General features: G+C 33.4%; 1 protein-coding gene across 2 annotated transcripts in view; it reads left to right on the top strand.

Moving 5' to 3' along the window:
- The window catches only part of FBXL4 (F-box and leucine rich repeat protein 4), a 126156-nt gene that overhangs the window by 63483 nt on the left and 46444 nt on the right, over positions 1 to 16229 (top strand). For both annotated transcript variants that reach the window (XM_051997436.1, XM_051997437.1), the window contains exon 6: positions 3952 to 4165. In XM_051997436.1, coding sequence (XP_051853396.1) covers positions 3952 to 4165 — 214 coding nt within the window. The remainder of the gene's footprint in view (positions 1 to 3951; positions 4166 to 16229) is intronic.

Below are 16229 nucleotides of genomic sequence, written 5' to 3'. Positions count from 1 at the left end.
TGAAGTTGCTTTATTTTCGGTATATAATTTCTATCTGGAAGGGATTTGAGAAGTAGTGAGAATCATAGAAAGTATCTAGTTCTTCATCTTGTTGGTCACATGATCTTGAAATCTTGGGCACTTTCTTAGCATAATTCCAAATTCCTCCCAGAATGGTTGGGCCATCTCACAGGTTCAACAACACATTAGTATGTCTGTTTTTGCATAGCCCCTCCAACATTGTCTAGTTCCATGTTTTTTCATCTTTACTAATTTTCTGGGTATGAAGTTATTTGATTTGCCCTTCTCTTATTATTGCTATTTTTCACATGATTATTTGGTAACTTGAAATTCTTTTGTTTGGCCACTGTTTCATTGGAGAATAGCCTTAGTTTAAATTTTAATGAGTGAATTTTGCCCAGTCATATATAGCACAAGAGTTTATGTTTTAATGTCACATGCTCTTAGTAGATTTACTCCCAATATCTTAAATGTGGAGCTATTACATTATTAATAGTATTCTTAGTGCCCTTGAAAGGAAGTGTGGGATAATGAATAGGAGAACTGACCTAAAACCAGGAAGATTTGGGTTCAAGTCCAGACTCTTAACATTTCCTATTTTTCTGATCCTAGGGATTTCCCTATCTTCATCTCACAGTGCTTTTGACATCTAAGACTATAAAGAAAGAAGGTGGTGACTTGCATTGGCAAAAGATGTTTCCTCATGATACCAGTATAATTACATGTTCAGTCCTTGGCCCTATTTTACTTAAATGCACGCAACCAGTTGCAATAGATAGAAATAGCTGATTGTTAATATTGAATTCAACTTAATTCATTGCTGATTCTAAGTCACATACTTTGTCTCTTGCAAATTTTTAAAAAAAGAAATTGACTTATAAAGTTATGTACAGTAATGTAGAAAATAAGTTATGACTTATATTTTATCATATCAATTGGTACTTCTTTGGAAATATCTCAGTTACATAGAATTAATTACTTCAGGTATAGGATAGGAGGAAATACTTTATCTAATTAATTTAAAATATTAGAGGATGGTTAATTTGTTATTTACTTCTAATGTTTGAAATAATATATTAACAAAGATGGTTTTTCATCATAGGGAAAGTGAACAACACAGCTGATAGTGGTTACCTATATAAATTTGAGAAACTCCCTTCTGGCTCTACACTTCTATGATTTCAAGTCTAATAAAATGTTTACTTATACATTATTAATTTTTAAGTGTTATACAGTGTTTGTTTTTGAAGATTCATATCCATTTCCATTAAAAGAAATGGTAAGACCAGATTAAGTAAACTGATTAGGGATTATGTTTGACTCATTTTTCTTCAAATAGTTTTTGAGTCACAGATAAGAACATTTAATCTACTTAGTGTCTTTCTGTAGTTACTGAAACTCAAGTTTTACATAAATTGTTTAAACTTGAAAGAAAGAAGGCCATTGAGAATCAAAGAGGGTTTAAAACAAGGTTTTAGAGAATATTTAGAAGCTATAGCATACTAAATTCATTACTGTAAAACATAATGTCTGCTAATTAGTAGCCAATTAATAAAATAATATAATGGTTTACTTTTAAATATTCTTTACTATTCTTATTTTTGAATTAAAATTATTTTACCTACTTTGTCTTGTTAAACATTTGTAAACTACAAAGTTCTCATTGTAAATATTGCCCAATTTTGTTGTGATAGTGACTAAATAAGATAATATATATTTACATTAATGAATAAATAAAAATATGTCTTTACATGTATGAATATATACCTCTAATCTATATAGGTATACACACACACACACACACACACACACACACACACACACACATATATATATATATATATATATATGACACTTGAGAATTGTAGTAAGATCAGTTAAATTTGGGATAACTTCAAAGCACTTGATATGAAACAGAAAAACTGTCCCATTGCATGTTTCTCATCTGAAATTTAGATAGTAAGGCCTAATAATTAATTTGATTATTAAAATACTTCAGTAACTTAAGTAGGTATTCTAAGGCTAAATCTCACTGTAAGTCTTCAAAATTCTTGATAAAGGACTAAGGGTGAAAATTTATCCAGATTAATGATACTTAAAGGACTCTAGTTTTTACAGCTTGCTGAAGTCAAGACCCTTGATTTCATGTCAACAATACTTGGGCAGACAGTAAGCCATTTAAAACTAAAGCTGGTTGAGAAAGAGGAGGCCTGACATTCGCTCAGTTAATTTTGGTTCCTGTTCTCCATTATTTCCAGCTTATAGTTAAATGTAATTTGATAGTCTAGTTTTTAAGCTGATCTTTTGTACAGTTCATTCAGTTTGTTGTGCACATCTACAATATTAGTATTATCTTACACGTGAAAGAACAGAAGCTGAGAGTTAAGATGGCTTGCTCACAGTGGTCAAGCTGTAACCACAACCCAGGCCTTCTCATTTCCATTTTTATTCTTTTTTCCATTTTACCAGTGTGAATTTTTTGGGTAAAAAATCAGATTACAAAACAGTTAAAGAGAATTGTCCTGAGACACAATTTTAAAATTGCTCATTTGTTTCTCATTAAAATCTGAGTTGAAACTCAAACCTTTATCAAAACACACAATTTACAATGCTATCATTTGTAGCCTTTTTGTTGGAGCATCCATAAGAGAAATCAGAAATGAACCCTGGTGACAATGAGAAAGTCTGTCATAAGTTCTGTTAATCTCTTCATTGTGGATGAAACAATGAAGAAATTATAAGGTGTTTCAGTATGTAGTGGTTTAGCATTAGGGAGTTATTTCAGATACTGAGAGGTAAAGTGCCTTGCTCAGTTTCACTTAGCCAGTATCAAGGAATGAACTCAGCTCTCTACCTGATTTTAAAATCATTTTTTTCTCTATTAACATATTTGCTTCTTAGCAGACCAGTGCTAATCCTTATTCTATTTCTTTTTAATTCAGTGTAGCATTTAATCTTGTGTGCTATTCAGGATCTCTAGTTAGTTAAAGGCATATATTTAAATCAGCTGTCCAGCTTTCTTTCCAGAACTTATAAAAGTGATGCAAGTAGGCAGCTGAAAACTTCACGTGGTAACTTGGATTCTTGTTTAAAGCATTAGGTTTGCTCTGTGGAAAGGATTATTTTGGGTTAGAAATTCTCTTAGGTTTCAGTCACTTCTAGAATTTCAGAGTAGGCTAGTAGCAGCCTGTTGTAGGTAGAAATGCTTTTTTCCAATCTGCATCTAATTTTGAAATTATGATTATTGTGTTGATATGGTCTTTACTACAACTCTTTGTTGACCTATAATTTGGATCATTTCAATATGTAATATGAAAAGCTGTCTTCAAGAATTCACAGTAATTCATTAGATTCAGAAATACAGTACTTTAGCAGCTAATAAATCAGCTTCAGGGAATACTTCACAGCTGTCTACTCTAGCCAACACAGAACTTTATGAAAATAGAAATAAGGTAGGTAGTAAAGTTTTTATTTTTTATTAGATTTGTGGTAGTTTAATTTAGTACTATTTTGTGTGGTATTTATTATGTGATATCCATGATTGAGTAGTCAGTGTTGTGAAAACATCTCTTCCAAATTTCCAGAAAATTTGGAAAGGAAAGAAATTTTTCTAACTAGGTTGTGCTTACCAGCTAAAATGTGAATGTCATATTAGTAGGAGAAAAAGTGTCCTTTGCTCTGTTAATTTCCTGCTGTGTGTTCACTGAGTTTTTTCAGTGAAGTGTAGCCACTTAATTTATTTTCTCAGGTTAATTTATTTTAGTCTAACCATGCATATTTTTAGTATGCAGATGAATATAAGAGAATTTAAGTGTTCCAAGTTATAAATTTGCCATAATAGAAATGCATACTTGTAACAGCATCTGTTTAGAATTGACAGTATTCCAAAGCCTTGCAAAAAAAAATTGAATTAATTTTTTTTCCAATTCACATGAAAAATATTTTTCACAGGTTCCTGAAAATTTGTGGATCTGAATTAGTACGCCTTGAATTGGCTTGTGGCCACTTCCTCAATGAAACTTGTTTAGAGGTTATTTCTGAGACATGTCCAAATCTTCAGGAATTAAATCTCTCCTCCTGTGATAAGTTACCACCACAGGCTTTCAACCACATTGCCAAGTTGTGTGGCCTTAAGCGACTTGTCCTTTATCGTACGAAAGTAGAGGTAAGAATTATTCATTTACTTTTGTCACTTTCCATGACCAAATTATAAGTTTATCTTGCCTAATGTTGTTAGTTGGTTCCTTGACAATATGATTTTAGATGAAACATTAGCTTAGGGAATGGTTAGTTCCATAGTAATAATGTCATAAAGGAGAGATATATTCTTGAGGTTGAGTTTGATAGATGACCAGATGGAGCTGCTATGGCAGTTTTAGTGATAGAGAAAAAGGTATGGGATAGGAGTTGGAGTAATCTCAGTGGATCAAGAAGCACTCTGGTTCTGGTTGATTTTAGTGAAAGCAGTGACCCTCAGTAGAAGAATGTTCCTGAGAATAATACAATACTAAATAAAATAGAGCCATACTTGGGAAGGGTATTTAGTGAGTTTTAGGTGGGAGTAGATAAAGGATAGAGAAATTAGATGAATCTAGCCATAGGGGAATGGGGGTGGAGAGCTAATTGGTGGGAATGGGAAAGGGATATATTAGTTTGTTGTCTGCTGATTAATTAACAGTAAAATCTTTAATAGAGTTTTATAGTAGTTGGTTATAATGTATTAATGACATTATAAAATTTCCTTGGTTTTAGTTTATATATGTGGCACAGGTAACATATAATTAGTTGACTACTTAGAGTGTTAATGTGAATTAACATTTAAAAATTTCATTTAAAAATTGTAAACAAACTAAAATTTCTCATGCTCTAAATATAAAAATCAATAGTTATTTTTTCTTATTTGCATCCTTCATCTCATGGTAAGGAAATGAGAGAATATTGGGTGATGAAATGGGCATAAGTTTGGGTAAGGAGAGTGAGTGCTCTTGAAAAAACATTATTTTAATTTGTTGTATTTTTAAAAAATTCTGAACTTAATAAATACCAATGAAAATGAGTATTTCTCTCTAGACTATAAAGCATAAAGAGAAAATTGTACATAAAATGAGTATTATGTACAGCTTGCTTTTCTTTTAAAATATATAATAAATTGAACATGTAACTTTCAAAGCTGTCCTTCCTTCTGGCCTTCCTTCTGTTCTCTTCTATGCATTTCAAAAACATATCTCAATGACTCTCTTTTCTTCTTTAATTTTTCTTTCTCTTTTTTGGGCAGTCCCCTCCCAAGCTCCTCTCTTCTTTCCCAGAAAAGAAAAATAAAACCTTTGTAACAGCATGGTTAGACCAAAACTTCTCATATTGGTCATGTCTGAATATGTCTTTGTTTTGGGTGAGTTTCTCTCTCTCTCTCTCTCTCTCTCTCTCTCTATCTCTATCTCTTTCTCTCTGCAGTGTGTTTTCTTATTAGTTTTCTGGAATTATGATCTCTCATTGCAGATTATAGTTTTTAAATCTTTCAAAGCTGTTTGTCTTTATTCATGTTGCCGTTGTATAAATTATTCTCTTTGTTCTGTTGCTCACTTCATTATGCATCAATTCATATAGTTTTTCCAGTTTTCTTTGAAATTATCCCTTTTATCATTTCTTAGAGCACAATAATATTTCATTCAATCATATAACATAATTTATTTAACTCTTCCCCAATTCATGGGTATAGCCTTAGCCTCCAGTTCTTTACTATGACAAAAAGAGCTACTTTAAATATTTTTGTATATATGGATCATTTTCTTCAACCTTTGATCTCTTTGGTGTATAGGTCTTACAATGATATTGTTGAGTCAAAGGGTTTATACAATTTAATGATTATGGGGATATAATTTTAAATGTTTCCCAGTACAGTTGGAGCAGTTCACAGATTGACCAATAAGAGTGTATTATTATACTTGATTTCCCTCTATTTGTCATTTTCCTTTTTTTTAGTCATCTTTGCCAATATGTTATAAAATAAAATCTCAAAATTGTTTTAATTTGTATTTATCTAATATATAATGATTTAGAACAATTTTACATATGCTTATTGATATCCTTGACTTTATTATTTGAAAATTACTTATTATGTATTACTTTACTTATTTATTGAAAAATGACCCTTTTAAATTTGAACCAGTTTCTTATATATCTTGGTTTATGGTCTTTATCAGAAAAAATTTCTTCCAAGATTTTTTTTTTTTGGCAAAAATTTCCTTCCAATTTTAATTGCTTTAGTTTTTTTTTCCTTCTAAAACAGCAACTTGAAAATCAGCATTAGGGACTAGTCTTTGAAGAATAGTATTTATGTTACTATAATTTAATTTTTTTTTTCAAAAAAATTTTTTCCTCAAAAAAAATTATACACATAGGCACACAACTATATTCTAGGACTACTGTGTTCAAGACTATAGAATAGTATGAGCACACAGAAGAAAAATTAAAATACTCTTTTTTTTTTTTAGGAACATATATTCTACTGCAGAGTATAGGTGTGATGTGTAATATAGATACAGATGAGTTGTTGAGCTTAAAATATCAATGGGAATATCCAGGATGACATATCCAGCAGGATATTAGAGATAACTAGAGTTTAAGAAAACAATTGTAATATAAAAATTATACATTATAATATAAAAATGATTGGAAACTTTAACTGTCTAGACCTTTGCTAGGTTCTATTCTCTGACTAAAGGAGAGAAGGTGATAATATCTTATCTTAATGAGGATTTTATCCTTCAGATAATGAAGGCACCAAATGGACAATTTATATTCTGAACCTGACCCTCACCACAAGAAAGAACTGGTTGTCAAGGGGTGGAAATGATAAGAAACTTGTCAGGCAAATGACCATTCTAGTTTAGAATTTGTGATAGAGTAAATTCAAGCATGATCTGACTTGTACCCCACCTTTTGCGGGAGGCTGATTTGAGAAGATTCAAAGAAAGTATAAGAAGAATGATAACCTAACATTCTTTAATGTAAAATCAACTGAGAAAGTACAGAAAACTGTTTTGAAATTCTGCAGAGAGAAAAACAAACCTCTCATCAATCATCTTATGAAAATATAAATAAACAAAAACAAATACACAAGCATGACTTTATCCTTTAGGAGTCTTGTTAAAAACACTAAAACTCAGGATAAGCTAAAGTTGAGGAAAATGAGGAAAGCTAAGAATATAAAAAATAGTTTTTAGTGGAACATTTGGGGAAACAAAAGAGTGTAAAAGAAGGAACATGATTATTGCTCAGGGTTTCACTTCAGTACTCCTTGAGGTAAAGGATGATTTCATTTTTGTCTTCCTGTTCCTCACTCCTTTATGCAATGTAAATGCTTGTTTAAATTAAATTAAATTAAATTAAGCTGAATGACCATAAGTGGAGAATTGTAGATAAAATTAAGATGGCCAATAGGGAGTTGATTCTCAAGATAAGCTGGGAGATACAGATAATAAAGATTCTACCTACTTTTGAAGAATTGTCAACAGACCCAAATGAACTGTACCTCCATGAGCTGTCAGGTATAAATGATGACATACAGTCAGTGATACCTCAAGGTTCATGGAGAATAGGAAAGAAAGCAGGATTGGAACAGGGCACGTGTTTTGATTTTCAAAAATGGGAAAAGAATAGATTCTGCAAGCTACAGATCAGATGTACCTTAAAGAGATCAAAGAGAAGAACAACATCCCTAAATACATAGATACAGCAATTTTTGTTATAGTAAAAACTAGAAGTGAATGAGGTGTCTATAAGGGAGCAGCTACCACATTCATGTATATGAATATATAATGGACATTTTATTGTGTTCTTCAATTCTGAAAGGGACAATTTCAGTGATATCTGGGAAAGCTTGTATAAACTGATTTAGAATTATGTAGTAGAATCTGGAGAACAATTTATACAATAACAGACAAACAACCTTGAAAGATTTAAGAACTCTGATCCAAGCAATGACTAACTATGATTCTATGAGACAAATGAAGAAACATGTTACCCAACTACTGAGTGTAGATGGATTCAAAACTCAGAACAAGACATACATTTTCAAATATGACCAGCATGGGAAATTATTTTTTTCTTTTTGTTTTCATTAAAATTAAATTTTTTTTCTCAATGATATATTATTTTTCCTATTACATATAAAATCAGTTTTCAGCATTCATTTTTTGTAAAATTTTGAGTTCCATATTTTTCTATCCCCTTCCTTTATCTCCCCTTTCCCCAAGACAACAAGCAATTTGATATGGGTTATACGTATAGATTCAGTTTGAACATATTTCCATATTAGTCATGCTGTGAAAGAAAAAAGGGAACAAAAAGGAAAAAAGACAAAGAAAATATAAACTAAAGAAGGTAAAAATAGTACAGCATGGGAATTTATTTTGGTTGATAAAAGTTTTGTTTTATTTTGTTTTTATTAGGAGAGGCTTGAGATAGAGGGAGAGAGAGAAGGGGGAGAGAAAAAGAAATAGAGGTGGGGAGAAAGAAGGGGGAGAGAGAGAGAGAGAGAGAGAGAGAGAGAGAAAAGGAAAAGTTATGGTTACAGAAAACTAAATCAAAATAAAGAATATGACTGAAGTATTTCTTCAAAATTCACAGAAAAGATTATAGGTAAGACCAGAAGAAAATACAGATAAACAGGACTGCATTGAAAGTCATGTGTTGGCTTTATTATATACTTTAAAAGAAAGCCATAAATAATAGAAATTTGCAGTTTCACATACAATTCTTTTTTTTTTCCTGTTTTATGAATATGGAGATGATTATTTTAATATATTTGTTAACATTACAAAAAAATTTAAATGAATAAAACACATTTTGCGCCAAGAAGCTTGATTTCAAAATCATGGGAAAATTCTAAAATGGATTATTAAATAATTGACTAGAGATCATCTGAAAAAGGAAGTAGTAATCATAGAGAGTCAACTTGACTTCTTCAAGAATAGGTAATGCCACAATATACTTATTTTCCTTTATCATGTGGTTAGTTAACTAGTAGATTAAGTGTATGCTGTAAATGTAGTTTATTTAAATTTAAGCAAAGAATTTGGTAAAATTTCTTAAAAATTATTATAGATAAGGTGGCAAAATGTATGCTAAGGAATAGTATAGTCAGATGAACTTGAAATCAGTTGAAGGACCAGAACATGAGTCTTTAATATTATGGTTGGATTTGAAAGGAGATGGAATAGCCCAGGAATCTGCTTGATTCTCTTACTAAATTTGTATATGGTGCAAAGCCAGGAGAATAACAAACATGCTGTCAGAGTATGAATTCATAAAGATATCAGCAAGAGTCAGATCAAATAAAATGAAATTTAATATATAGTAATGTAAAATATTACCCTTTGATTCAAAAAACCCAACTTCAAAAGTACAGATGAAATAACAAAAACAAACAGAAAAACCAAAACCAACTTCATAAGTACATAAGACATGAATCGAAAATTTTTCTGAAAATGACCTGGGAGTTTTAGTGAACTATAAGTTTGATATGAGTCAGCATTTTGATGTGGTAAACAAAAAGAACTGATGTGATTTTAAATCGCATAGAGAGGATTAGTGATTGGATTGCTATAGTATACCTTCCCTTGTCAGAGCAAATCTGGGGTGTAATGTTCTTCTCTAAAAATATATTGTTTTCTGGGAGCAGGTTTCCTGGGGGGCTTCTGGAGGCAGCCTTTGTTTTAGTTCAGAGTGATCACCCCAAATGCAGCCAGGAATTAAAGTCCAAATCCTTTATTTTCTCTTTCAAGTATTGTCTCCTTCCTTGGGCCCGGTTAGTTTCTTAAAGGCCTATCTCTCTCCTTGGTTCTGAGAGTTCTTGCCGCTAGTCCTTTGCCTCTGCCAGTTCTGCCTCTAGCTCCTTCCGAATGTATCCAGTCAGCCCAAAAGTGGAAAATGGAATGACTCTGTCTCCTCCTCTGAGAGTGGGCTTGTCCTTTCTGACTTCTGAATGTCCCAGACTCAATCTTGGTTGAGGCTCCTAGCTTATATATGCTCTCTTAAAGGTGTGAATCTTGTAGAACTCTAATAAGTACTAAGTACATTAGTGAACTAGAGAATTTTTAAGTACCCTGCTAAATTAGATAACTGACTTCGCACCTTGTAAGAATCCTAACACTAAGGAATTGTGTTTAGTTCTGGATATTCTCTTTTAGGAAGAATGTTGATAAGCTTGGAGATCATTGAGGAAGATAGTCAGAATGGTAAAAAGCTTAAATTCATGTCATATGAGAATCAGCTGAAGGTATTGGCAGTGTATACACTGTCTGGAAAAGAGAAGTTTTAGAGGAATACAAGGATACCTGTCATGAAGTATTTGAATGACTATTAACATGGAAGAGAGATTAGACTTTATCTGTTTGACTCCAGAAGGCAGAAAAAAGATGAAATGAATAGGAGGGAGATTCAGAGAAGAAAAGTTAGGCAGCAAGTAAGAAAAAAACTTGTCATAACTAGAACTACCCCAAAGTGGAAGGGGTTCCCTCTGGAAGTCTTCAAGCAAAGTTTGCATAACCATCTGTCCTGTATATTTTAGAAAAAAAATTTATTCACATGTAAATTGAACCAGATATCCTCTGAAGTATTTTCTATGATTCTGAGTTTTAGGTAACACAATGATAGAGCTGGAGCAAGTGATTTCTAATTTTCCTGTCATCACTGTAACTTTTTATGATCAGATTCTTTTTGTTTGTTTGATCATTTTGGGAGGATGGGGGAGTGCTGTTGTTTTCAGAGCAAATGGATGTGTGCAAGTTTTTGGTGCTTTCAAAGTAGTATGATACAATGAGTGGTATGGTGACTGCTCTCCTCGCCTGTGCTGCAGTCATTTGCCAGGAACAGCCCCTGTTCCCCACAGCAACAAGTGCTAGTGCTCTTCTTGACCTTGGAACTTTGATTAAGTTCCCTGCTGTCCTGTGTGTCCACTGGTGTCTCTCTCTACCTTGAAACTATGATCACAGTCCCTGCTCCCCTGTAAACTGAGACCAGTCCAAGACACCCAGCTAAAGTTGCTGCTACATGTTCTGCAGGTCACTCTGGTATCACAGACTTTTCTTGGCAACCTCCTATATTGGCTTGGACTGGAAAAAGATCTTACCCTGACCTTTCATTAGTTCTGTCACACTAGAATTCTATTTGAGGCATTATTGTAAAGTTATTTTTCCAGCAGAAGACAACTTAGAAGCTCAGCAAGAAAGGCCTGTGGTAACAGGGTGGAAATCCAATGTGGAGTAATGGTACAGGCCACTCCAGCGCAGCCACAGCCCTGGCTCCAGCAAACAGGAATCTGCTCTGAATCAATGCAATACTAGCAGTTTCCAGACCTCTCAGCCCAGAGACAACAAAGACAACTTGGAAAGTCAGAAGAAAAGGTTTGTCAGTAGGATGAAAGAGCCTTGGGAACCATCAAACCAGAAGTGGGCAGGAGCAGTGGTGCTAGCTGCAGCTTCTAGAGGCCTTAGCTCCCAGGAGATCTCTTTACTAGCACTAAGGAAAGACTCTGTTGTTTTAGCACACTAGAACTAACAATCACAATGGAGTGGAACACTCCTCACAGTTCTAGTGCAGAAAAGAGTGCTTGTGGTTTGATCCCTAGAAGGAACTCTGAAAACAGCTGCACAAAACCATTGAAGCTGGGATATTACTATAAGAACCATTGAGGAAAATAATTCTTTAAAAATTAGAACTGATCAAAAAGTTATCAGACTGTACATATCCTTTGATCCAGCAGTGTTACTACTGGGCTTATATCCCAAAGAGATCTTAAAGGAGGGAAAGGGACCTATATGTGCACAAATGTTTGTAGCAGCCCTGTTTGTAGTGGCTAGAAACTGGAAAATGAATGGATGCCCATCAATTGGAGAATGGCTGAAGAAACTATGGTATATGAATGTTATGGAATGTTATTGTTCTCTAAGAAATGACCAGCAGGATGATTTCAGAAAGGCCTGGAGAGACTTACATGAACTGATGCTGAGTGAAATGAGCAGAACCAGGAGATCATTATACACAGAAACAAGACTCTATGGCAATTCTGATAGACATGGCTCTCTTCAACATTGAGATAATTCAAACAAGTTCCACTTGTGCAGTGAGAGGCATTTACACCCAGAGAGGGAACCATGGGAACAGAGTGAGGAACACAACATAGCATTCTCACTCTCTCTGTTGTTACTTGTTTGCATTTTGTTTTTGTTTTTTTCTCAGTTTTTCTTTTTCTTCCTTTTTGATATGATTTTTCTTGTGCAATAAGATAACTGTATAAATATGTATACATATTTTGGTTCTAACATCCAATTGTATTTCAACATATTTAACATGTATTGGACTACCTGCCAGCTAGGGGAGGTGGTGGGGGAGAAAAGGGGGAAAATTTGGAACAAAAGGTTATGCAAGGGTCAATGTTGGAAAAATTACCCATGCATATTCTTTGTAAATTAAAAGCTTTGATAATAAAAAAAAATGTCAGATAAAAAAATTAGAACTGAGCAAATGGAAGCTAATGACTTGTGAGAAATCAAAATATAATAAAGCAAAACAAAAAAAGAAAAAAAAAAGAAAAAACTGTGAAATATCTCATTGGAAGAACAATTGATCTAGAAAATAGATCCAGGAGAGATAATTTTTAAAAAATTATTGATCTACAGGAAAGTCATAATCACAAAAAGCCCCCTGGACATTATTTTTCAATAAATTATCAAGGAACATTGTCCTGATATTTTAGAACTAGAGGGTAAAATAGAAATTGAAAAAATCCACTGATCACCTCCTGAAAAGAAATCCCAAGATCAAAACACCCAGGAATATTATAGCCAAATTCTGAAACTCCCAGGTCAAGGAGAAAATATTGCAAGCTTGCAGAAAGAAACAATTCAAATTTTAGTGGAACCACAATCAAAATAGTAGCTGCTTCTGTCTTTAAGGATCAAATATATATTTTAAAATCAGCCAGAGTCAGGAATTCAGGTTAAGGGAAAATCTCCAATCTTTATTCTTTGTGGAGGTCAAAGCTGCGACAGGAACCAGCTAACAGTCTCTTTCTGCCTCTCTCCCCGCCCCTCTTCCTCCACCCACCAAAATCGTCATTTCCTATACAACACATCAGGACTTGCACAAAGAGTGGATGGGGCCATTCTTTCTCCAAGCATATATATTAATAGAGTATGGTCCAATTACTATTTAGCCTCACGTGCTTGGGACCTTAGTGCATCAACTTGAGCTTCAGCCCATTACAGACACTGATTAAATTTTTTTTTAAAGCTATTATCTAGCCAATAAATGATCAAAAGATATGAACTATGCCCAAAGGAATATAAAATAATGCATTTCTTTCTTTTTTTTTTTTTTTTAAGAATTTGACAAAGAATTGGAAATTGAGGGATGCCCATCGAATGGGAATGGCTAAATAAATTGTGGTATGTGATTATGATGGAATGTAATTGTTCTGTGGGAAATGATGAGCAGGATGCTCTCAGAAAAAAACTGAAAAGTTCTCCATAAATTCAAGCAAAGTGAAATGTACCATGTACCAATAATAGCAATGTTGTGGGATGATCAGCTGTGAATGGTTTTACTATTCTTAGCAATACAATGATCCAAGACTACCCTAAAGGACTTAAGATGAAAAATGCTATCCATACCCAGAGAAAGAACTGGTTGTGTTTGAATACAGATTAAAGTATACTCTTAAAAAAAAAAAAAAAAAACCTTTATTTTTCTTGAGAGGGGTTTTTGTATGTGTGTGGAATATATCTGTGATTTCTTTCACAAACATGACTTTTATGGAAATGTTTTGCATAACTTCACATATACTTAATGGGGAGTGGAGAGAGAGAATCTGGAACTTGAAGCTTTAAAAATAAATGTGCAAAATTGTTTTACCTGTTACTGGGGGAAATAAAAATATTAATTTAAAAGAAAAGAAAAGGAAAAAATTAAAAATAAATAAAATATCTGTAGTTAACAAATGAACAAATAAAAGTACAATGTAACATAGATGATTTTAATTTGTGATATGAGACAATATGGTGTCCACAAGGATCCCTCTCTATTTGAATTTGACACTATTGATGTATATCATTCTTCTCAATGAGCTAAAGATTGGACTTTCTATCTTTTCCATCTAAAGATGGACTTTCTTGTTTGTCATGTTATCCAACTTACATTGAATCTGCAGTTCACTAGAAGCCCCAGATCTTTTTCAGGTGAACTTCTGTTTATTCATTCATCCTCCAACTTATAGGGGATTTTTTTTTTGGAGGGGGTAAGCTGCTTTTTTTTTTTTTTTTTTTTTTTTTTTACATCATAAGACTTTGTGATAGCTAAGGTGGTACAGTAGTTACAGTACTGGGGTTGAAATCAGGAAAGCTCATCTTCATGAGTTCAGATCTGGCTTCAGAAACTTATTAGCTGTGTGATACTGAGCAGGTACCTTAAACTCAGTTTTCTCATCTCTAAAATGAGCTAGAGAAGGAAATGGCAAGCTACTCCTGTATCTTTGCCAAGAAAATCCCAACTCATGTCTTAAAGATTCAGGTATGATTGAAAATGACTAAATAAGATTTTATTTCTATAAAATTTCGCTAAATTTTTTCTAGCTCAGTGTTATAACCCAGATATCTCCAAATTAAAGGTCATGGCCATCAGGGGAACATTCAATTCAATTCAATTCAATAAGCATTTATTAAGAGACTACTACTTGCCAAGTTCTATGCTAAGTGCTGGGGATACAAATTTTTAAAAAGCCAGTCTACCTTTGAGGAATTTAAATAATCTAGTGGGGAAGCCAGCACACAAAGGGAAAGGGATATCCACCATGTTTCATGGATTCCAAACCAAGCAGAGGAGCTAATGAAAATTAGAAAGTTATAATGTTGGTGAGCATACAGAAAGAGAATATAGGTGAGAGCCTCTCCAATTGAGTTCAGTTTATTTCTGGAAAAAACTATTATGTATTTTGCAGCTGCCACATAATCCTTGGGCTTCTGCTATAGCAGAAGCAAGAGATGCAAGCTGTTGAAAAAACCTAGGGAGGGGAGAAAAGATAGTGCTCAAAAATGGACACTAAAGCAGAGGCAGAGGAATGAACTGCTTTGGGACTTGGCAATTTAAGGGCAAGGCTAGTAGAGATGAAGGACCATCCCCAATAGGGGTGTCTACTGGCTATATTTCTTCTGTCCTCCAAGGGCTGGACAGGTTATTGGTAGCAATAGAGACAAATGAAGACTGAGCAAGAGGCTTAAACTGATAGGGATAGTATGTAGCAGAAATATAGCCACTATAGTAGCTAAGGTCCTAAGGATACAGTAAATATTGATTAAGTGTCTGTTGAATGCTTTGGGAGACATAACTGATTTCAAAGCCAAGTAGACCTAGGTTTAAGCTTGCTTCTGACATATACTGTCTGTATGATCCCAAGCAAGTCATCTAATCTTACCTACTGTCCAAAGAGTTTTGTTTGTATTATATTTATAGATATTTTCCATATTAGAAATAAAAACTAAGTGAATTTGTAGACCCTCTGAAAGGGTTTTAAAGATCTCCAAGATTTTCTGGACCATACTTTGAGAACCGCTGCTCTAAGTACCTCCCTTATATTAGTAGAGGGAATTTGCTCATTGTGAGTTTACTATATTGTAAATAACAGGTGTAATCCTTGTGCCTCATCTCTACCTAGGGGAATCAGGTAGTCCTACAGTTGAGCTTTGAGGACAACTAAGGAATGAGTACACATTTTTTTTAAACTAATAAGAGTATGTGATCAAAAAATTCGAAGTCTGCTGTACTAGTTCATCAGTATCTTTCTGAAGTCTAATTTTGGCATTCATTGTATTTGTTATCCTTCTGAGCCTTGAATCATCTGCATAATTGATAAGCATTTTGGAATTATTTTACTCCTTCTCTTCATTTCTTCCTGATTCAAAGGAAGAGATGACTCTACTATTTGCCAAGGATTAGTTCTCTATCTTTATATCATTGATTTTCATTTCCACTAGGGTCTTGTTTCATCAGTGACCCCCTTTCTTTCGCATATCACCAGTTTATTCCTATGTACTTATTTCTTTCCATATCATTACGACTATTCTTAGGTCTCCTCAGTCCTTAAAATAACACATAAATGTGTACAAGTTCCCCTCCTTTGATTATGCTCTACCAATAGAATTTCATTTCATGTTCATTCTTATTTACAATTCTAA

This window comes from Antechinus flavipes, chromosome 4 (genome assembly GCF_016432865.1).
Source record: "Antechinus flavipes isolate AdamAnt ecotype Samford, QLD, Australia chromosome 4, AdamAnt_v2, whole genome shotgun sequence".
NCBI lineage: Eukaryota > Metazoa > Chordata > Mammalia > Dasyuromorphia > Dasyuridae > Antechinus > Antechinus flavipes.
Note: the sequence above shows the minus strand (reverse complement) of the source record. Positions and strands in the feature narration are given on the sequence as shown.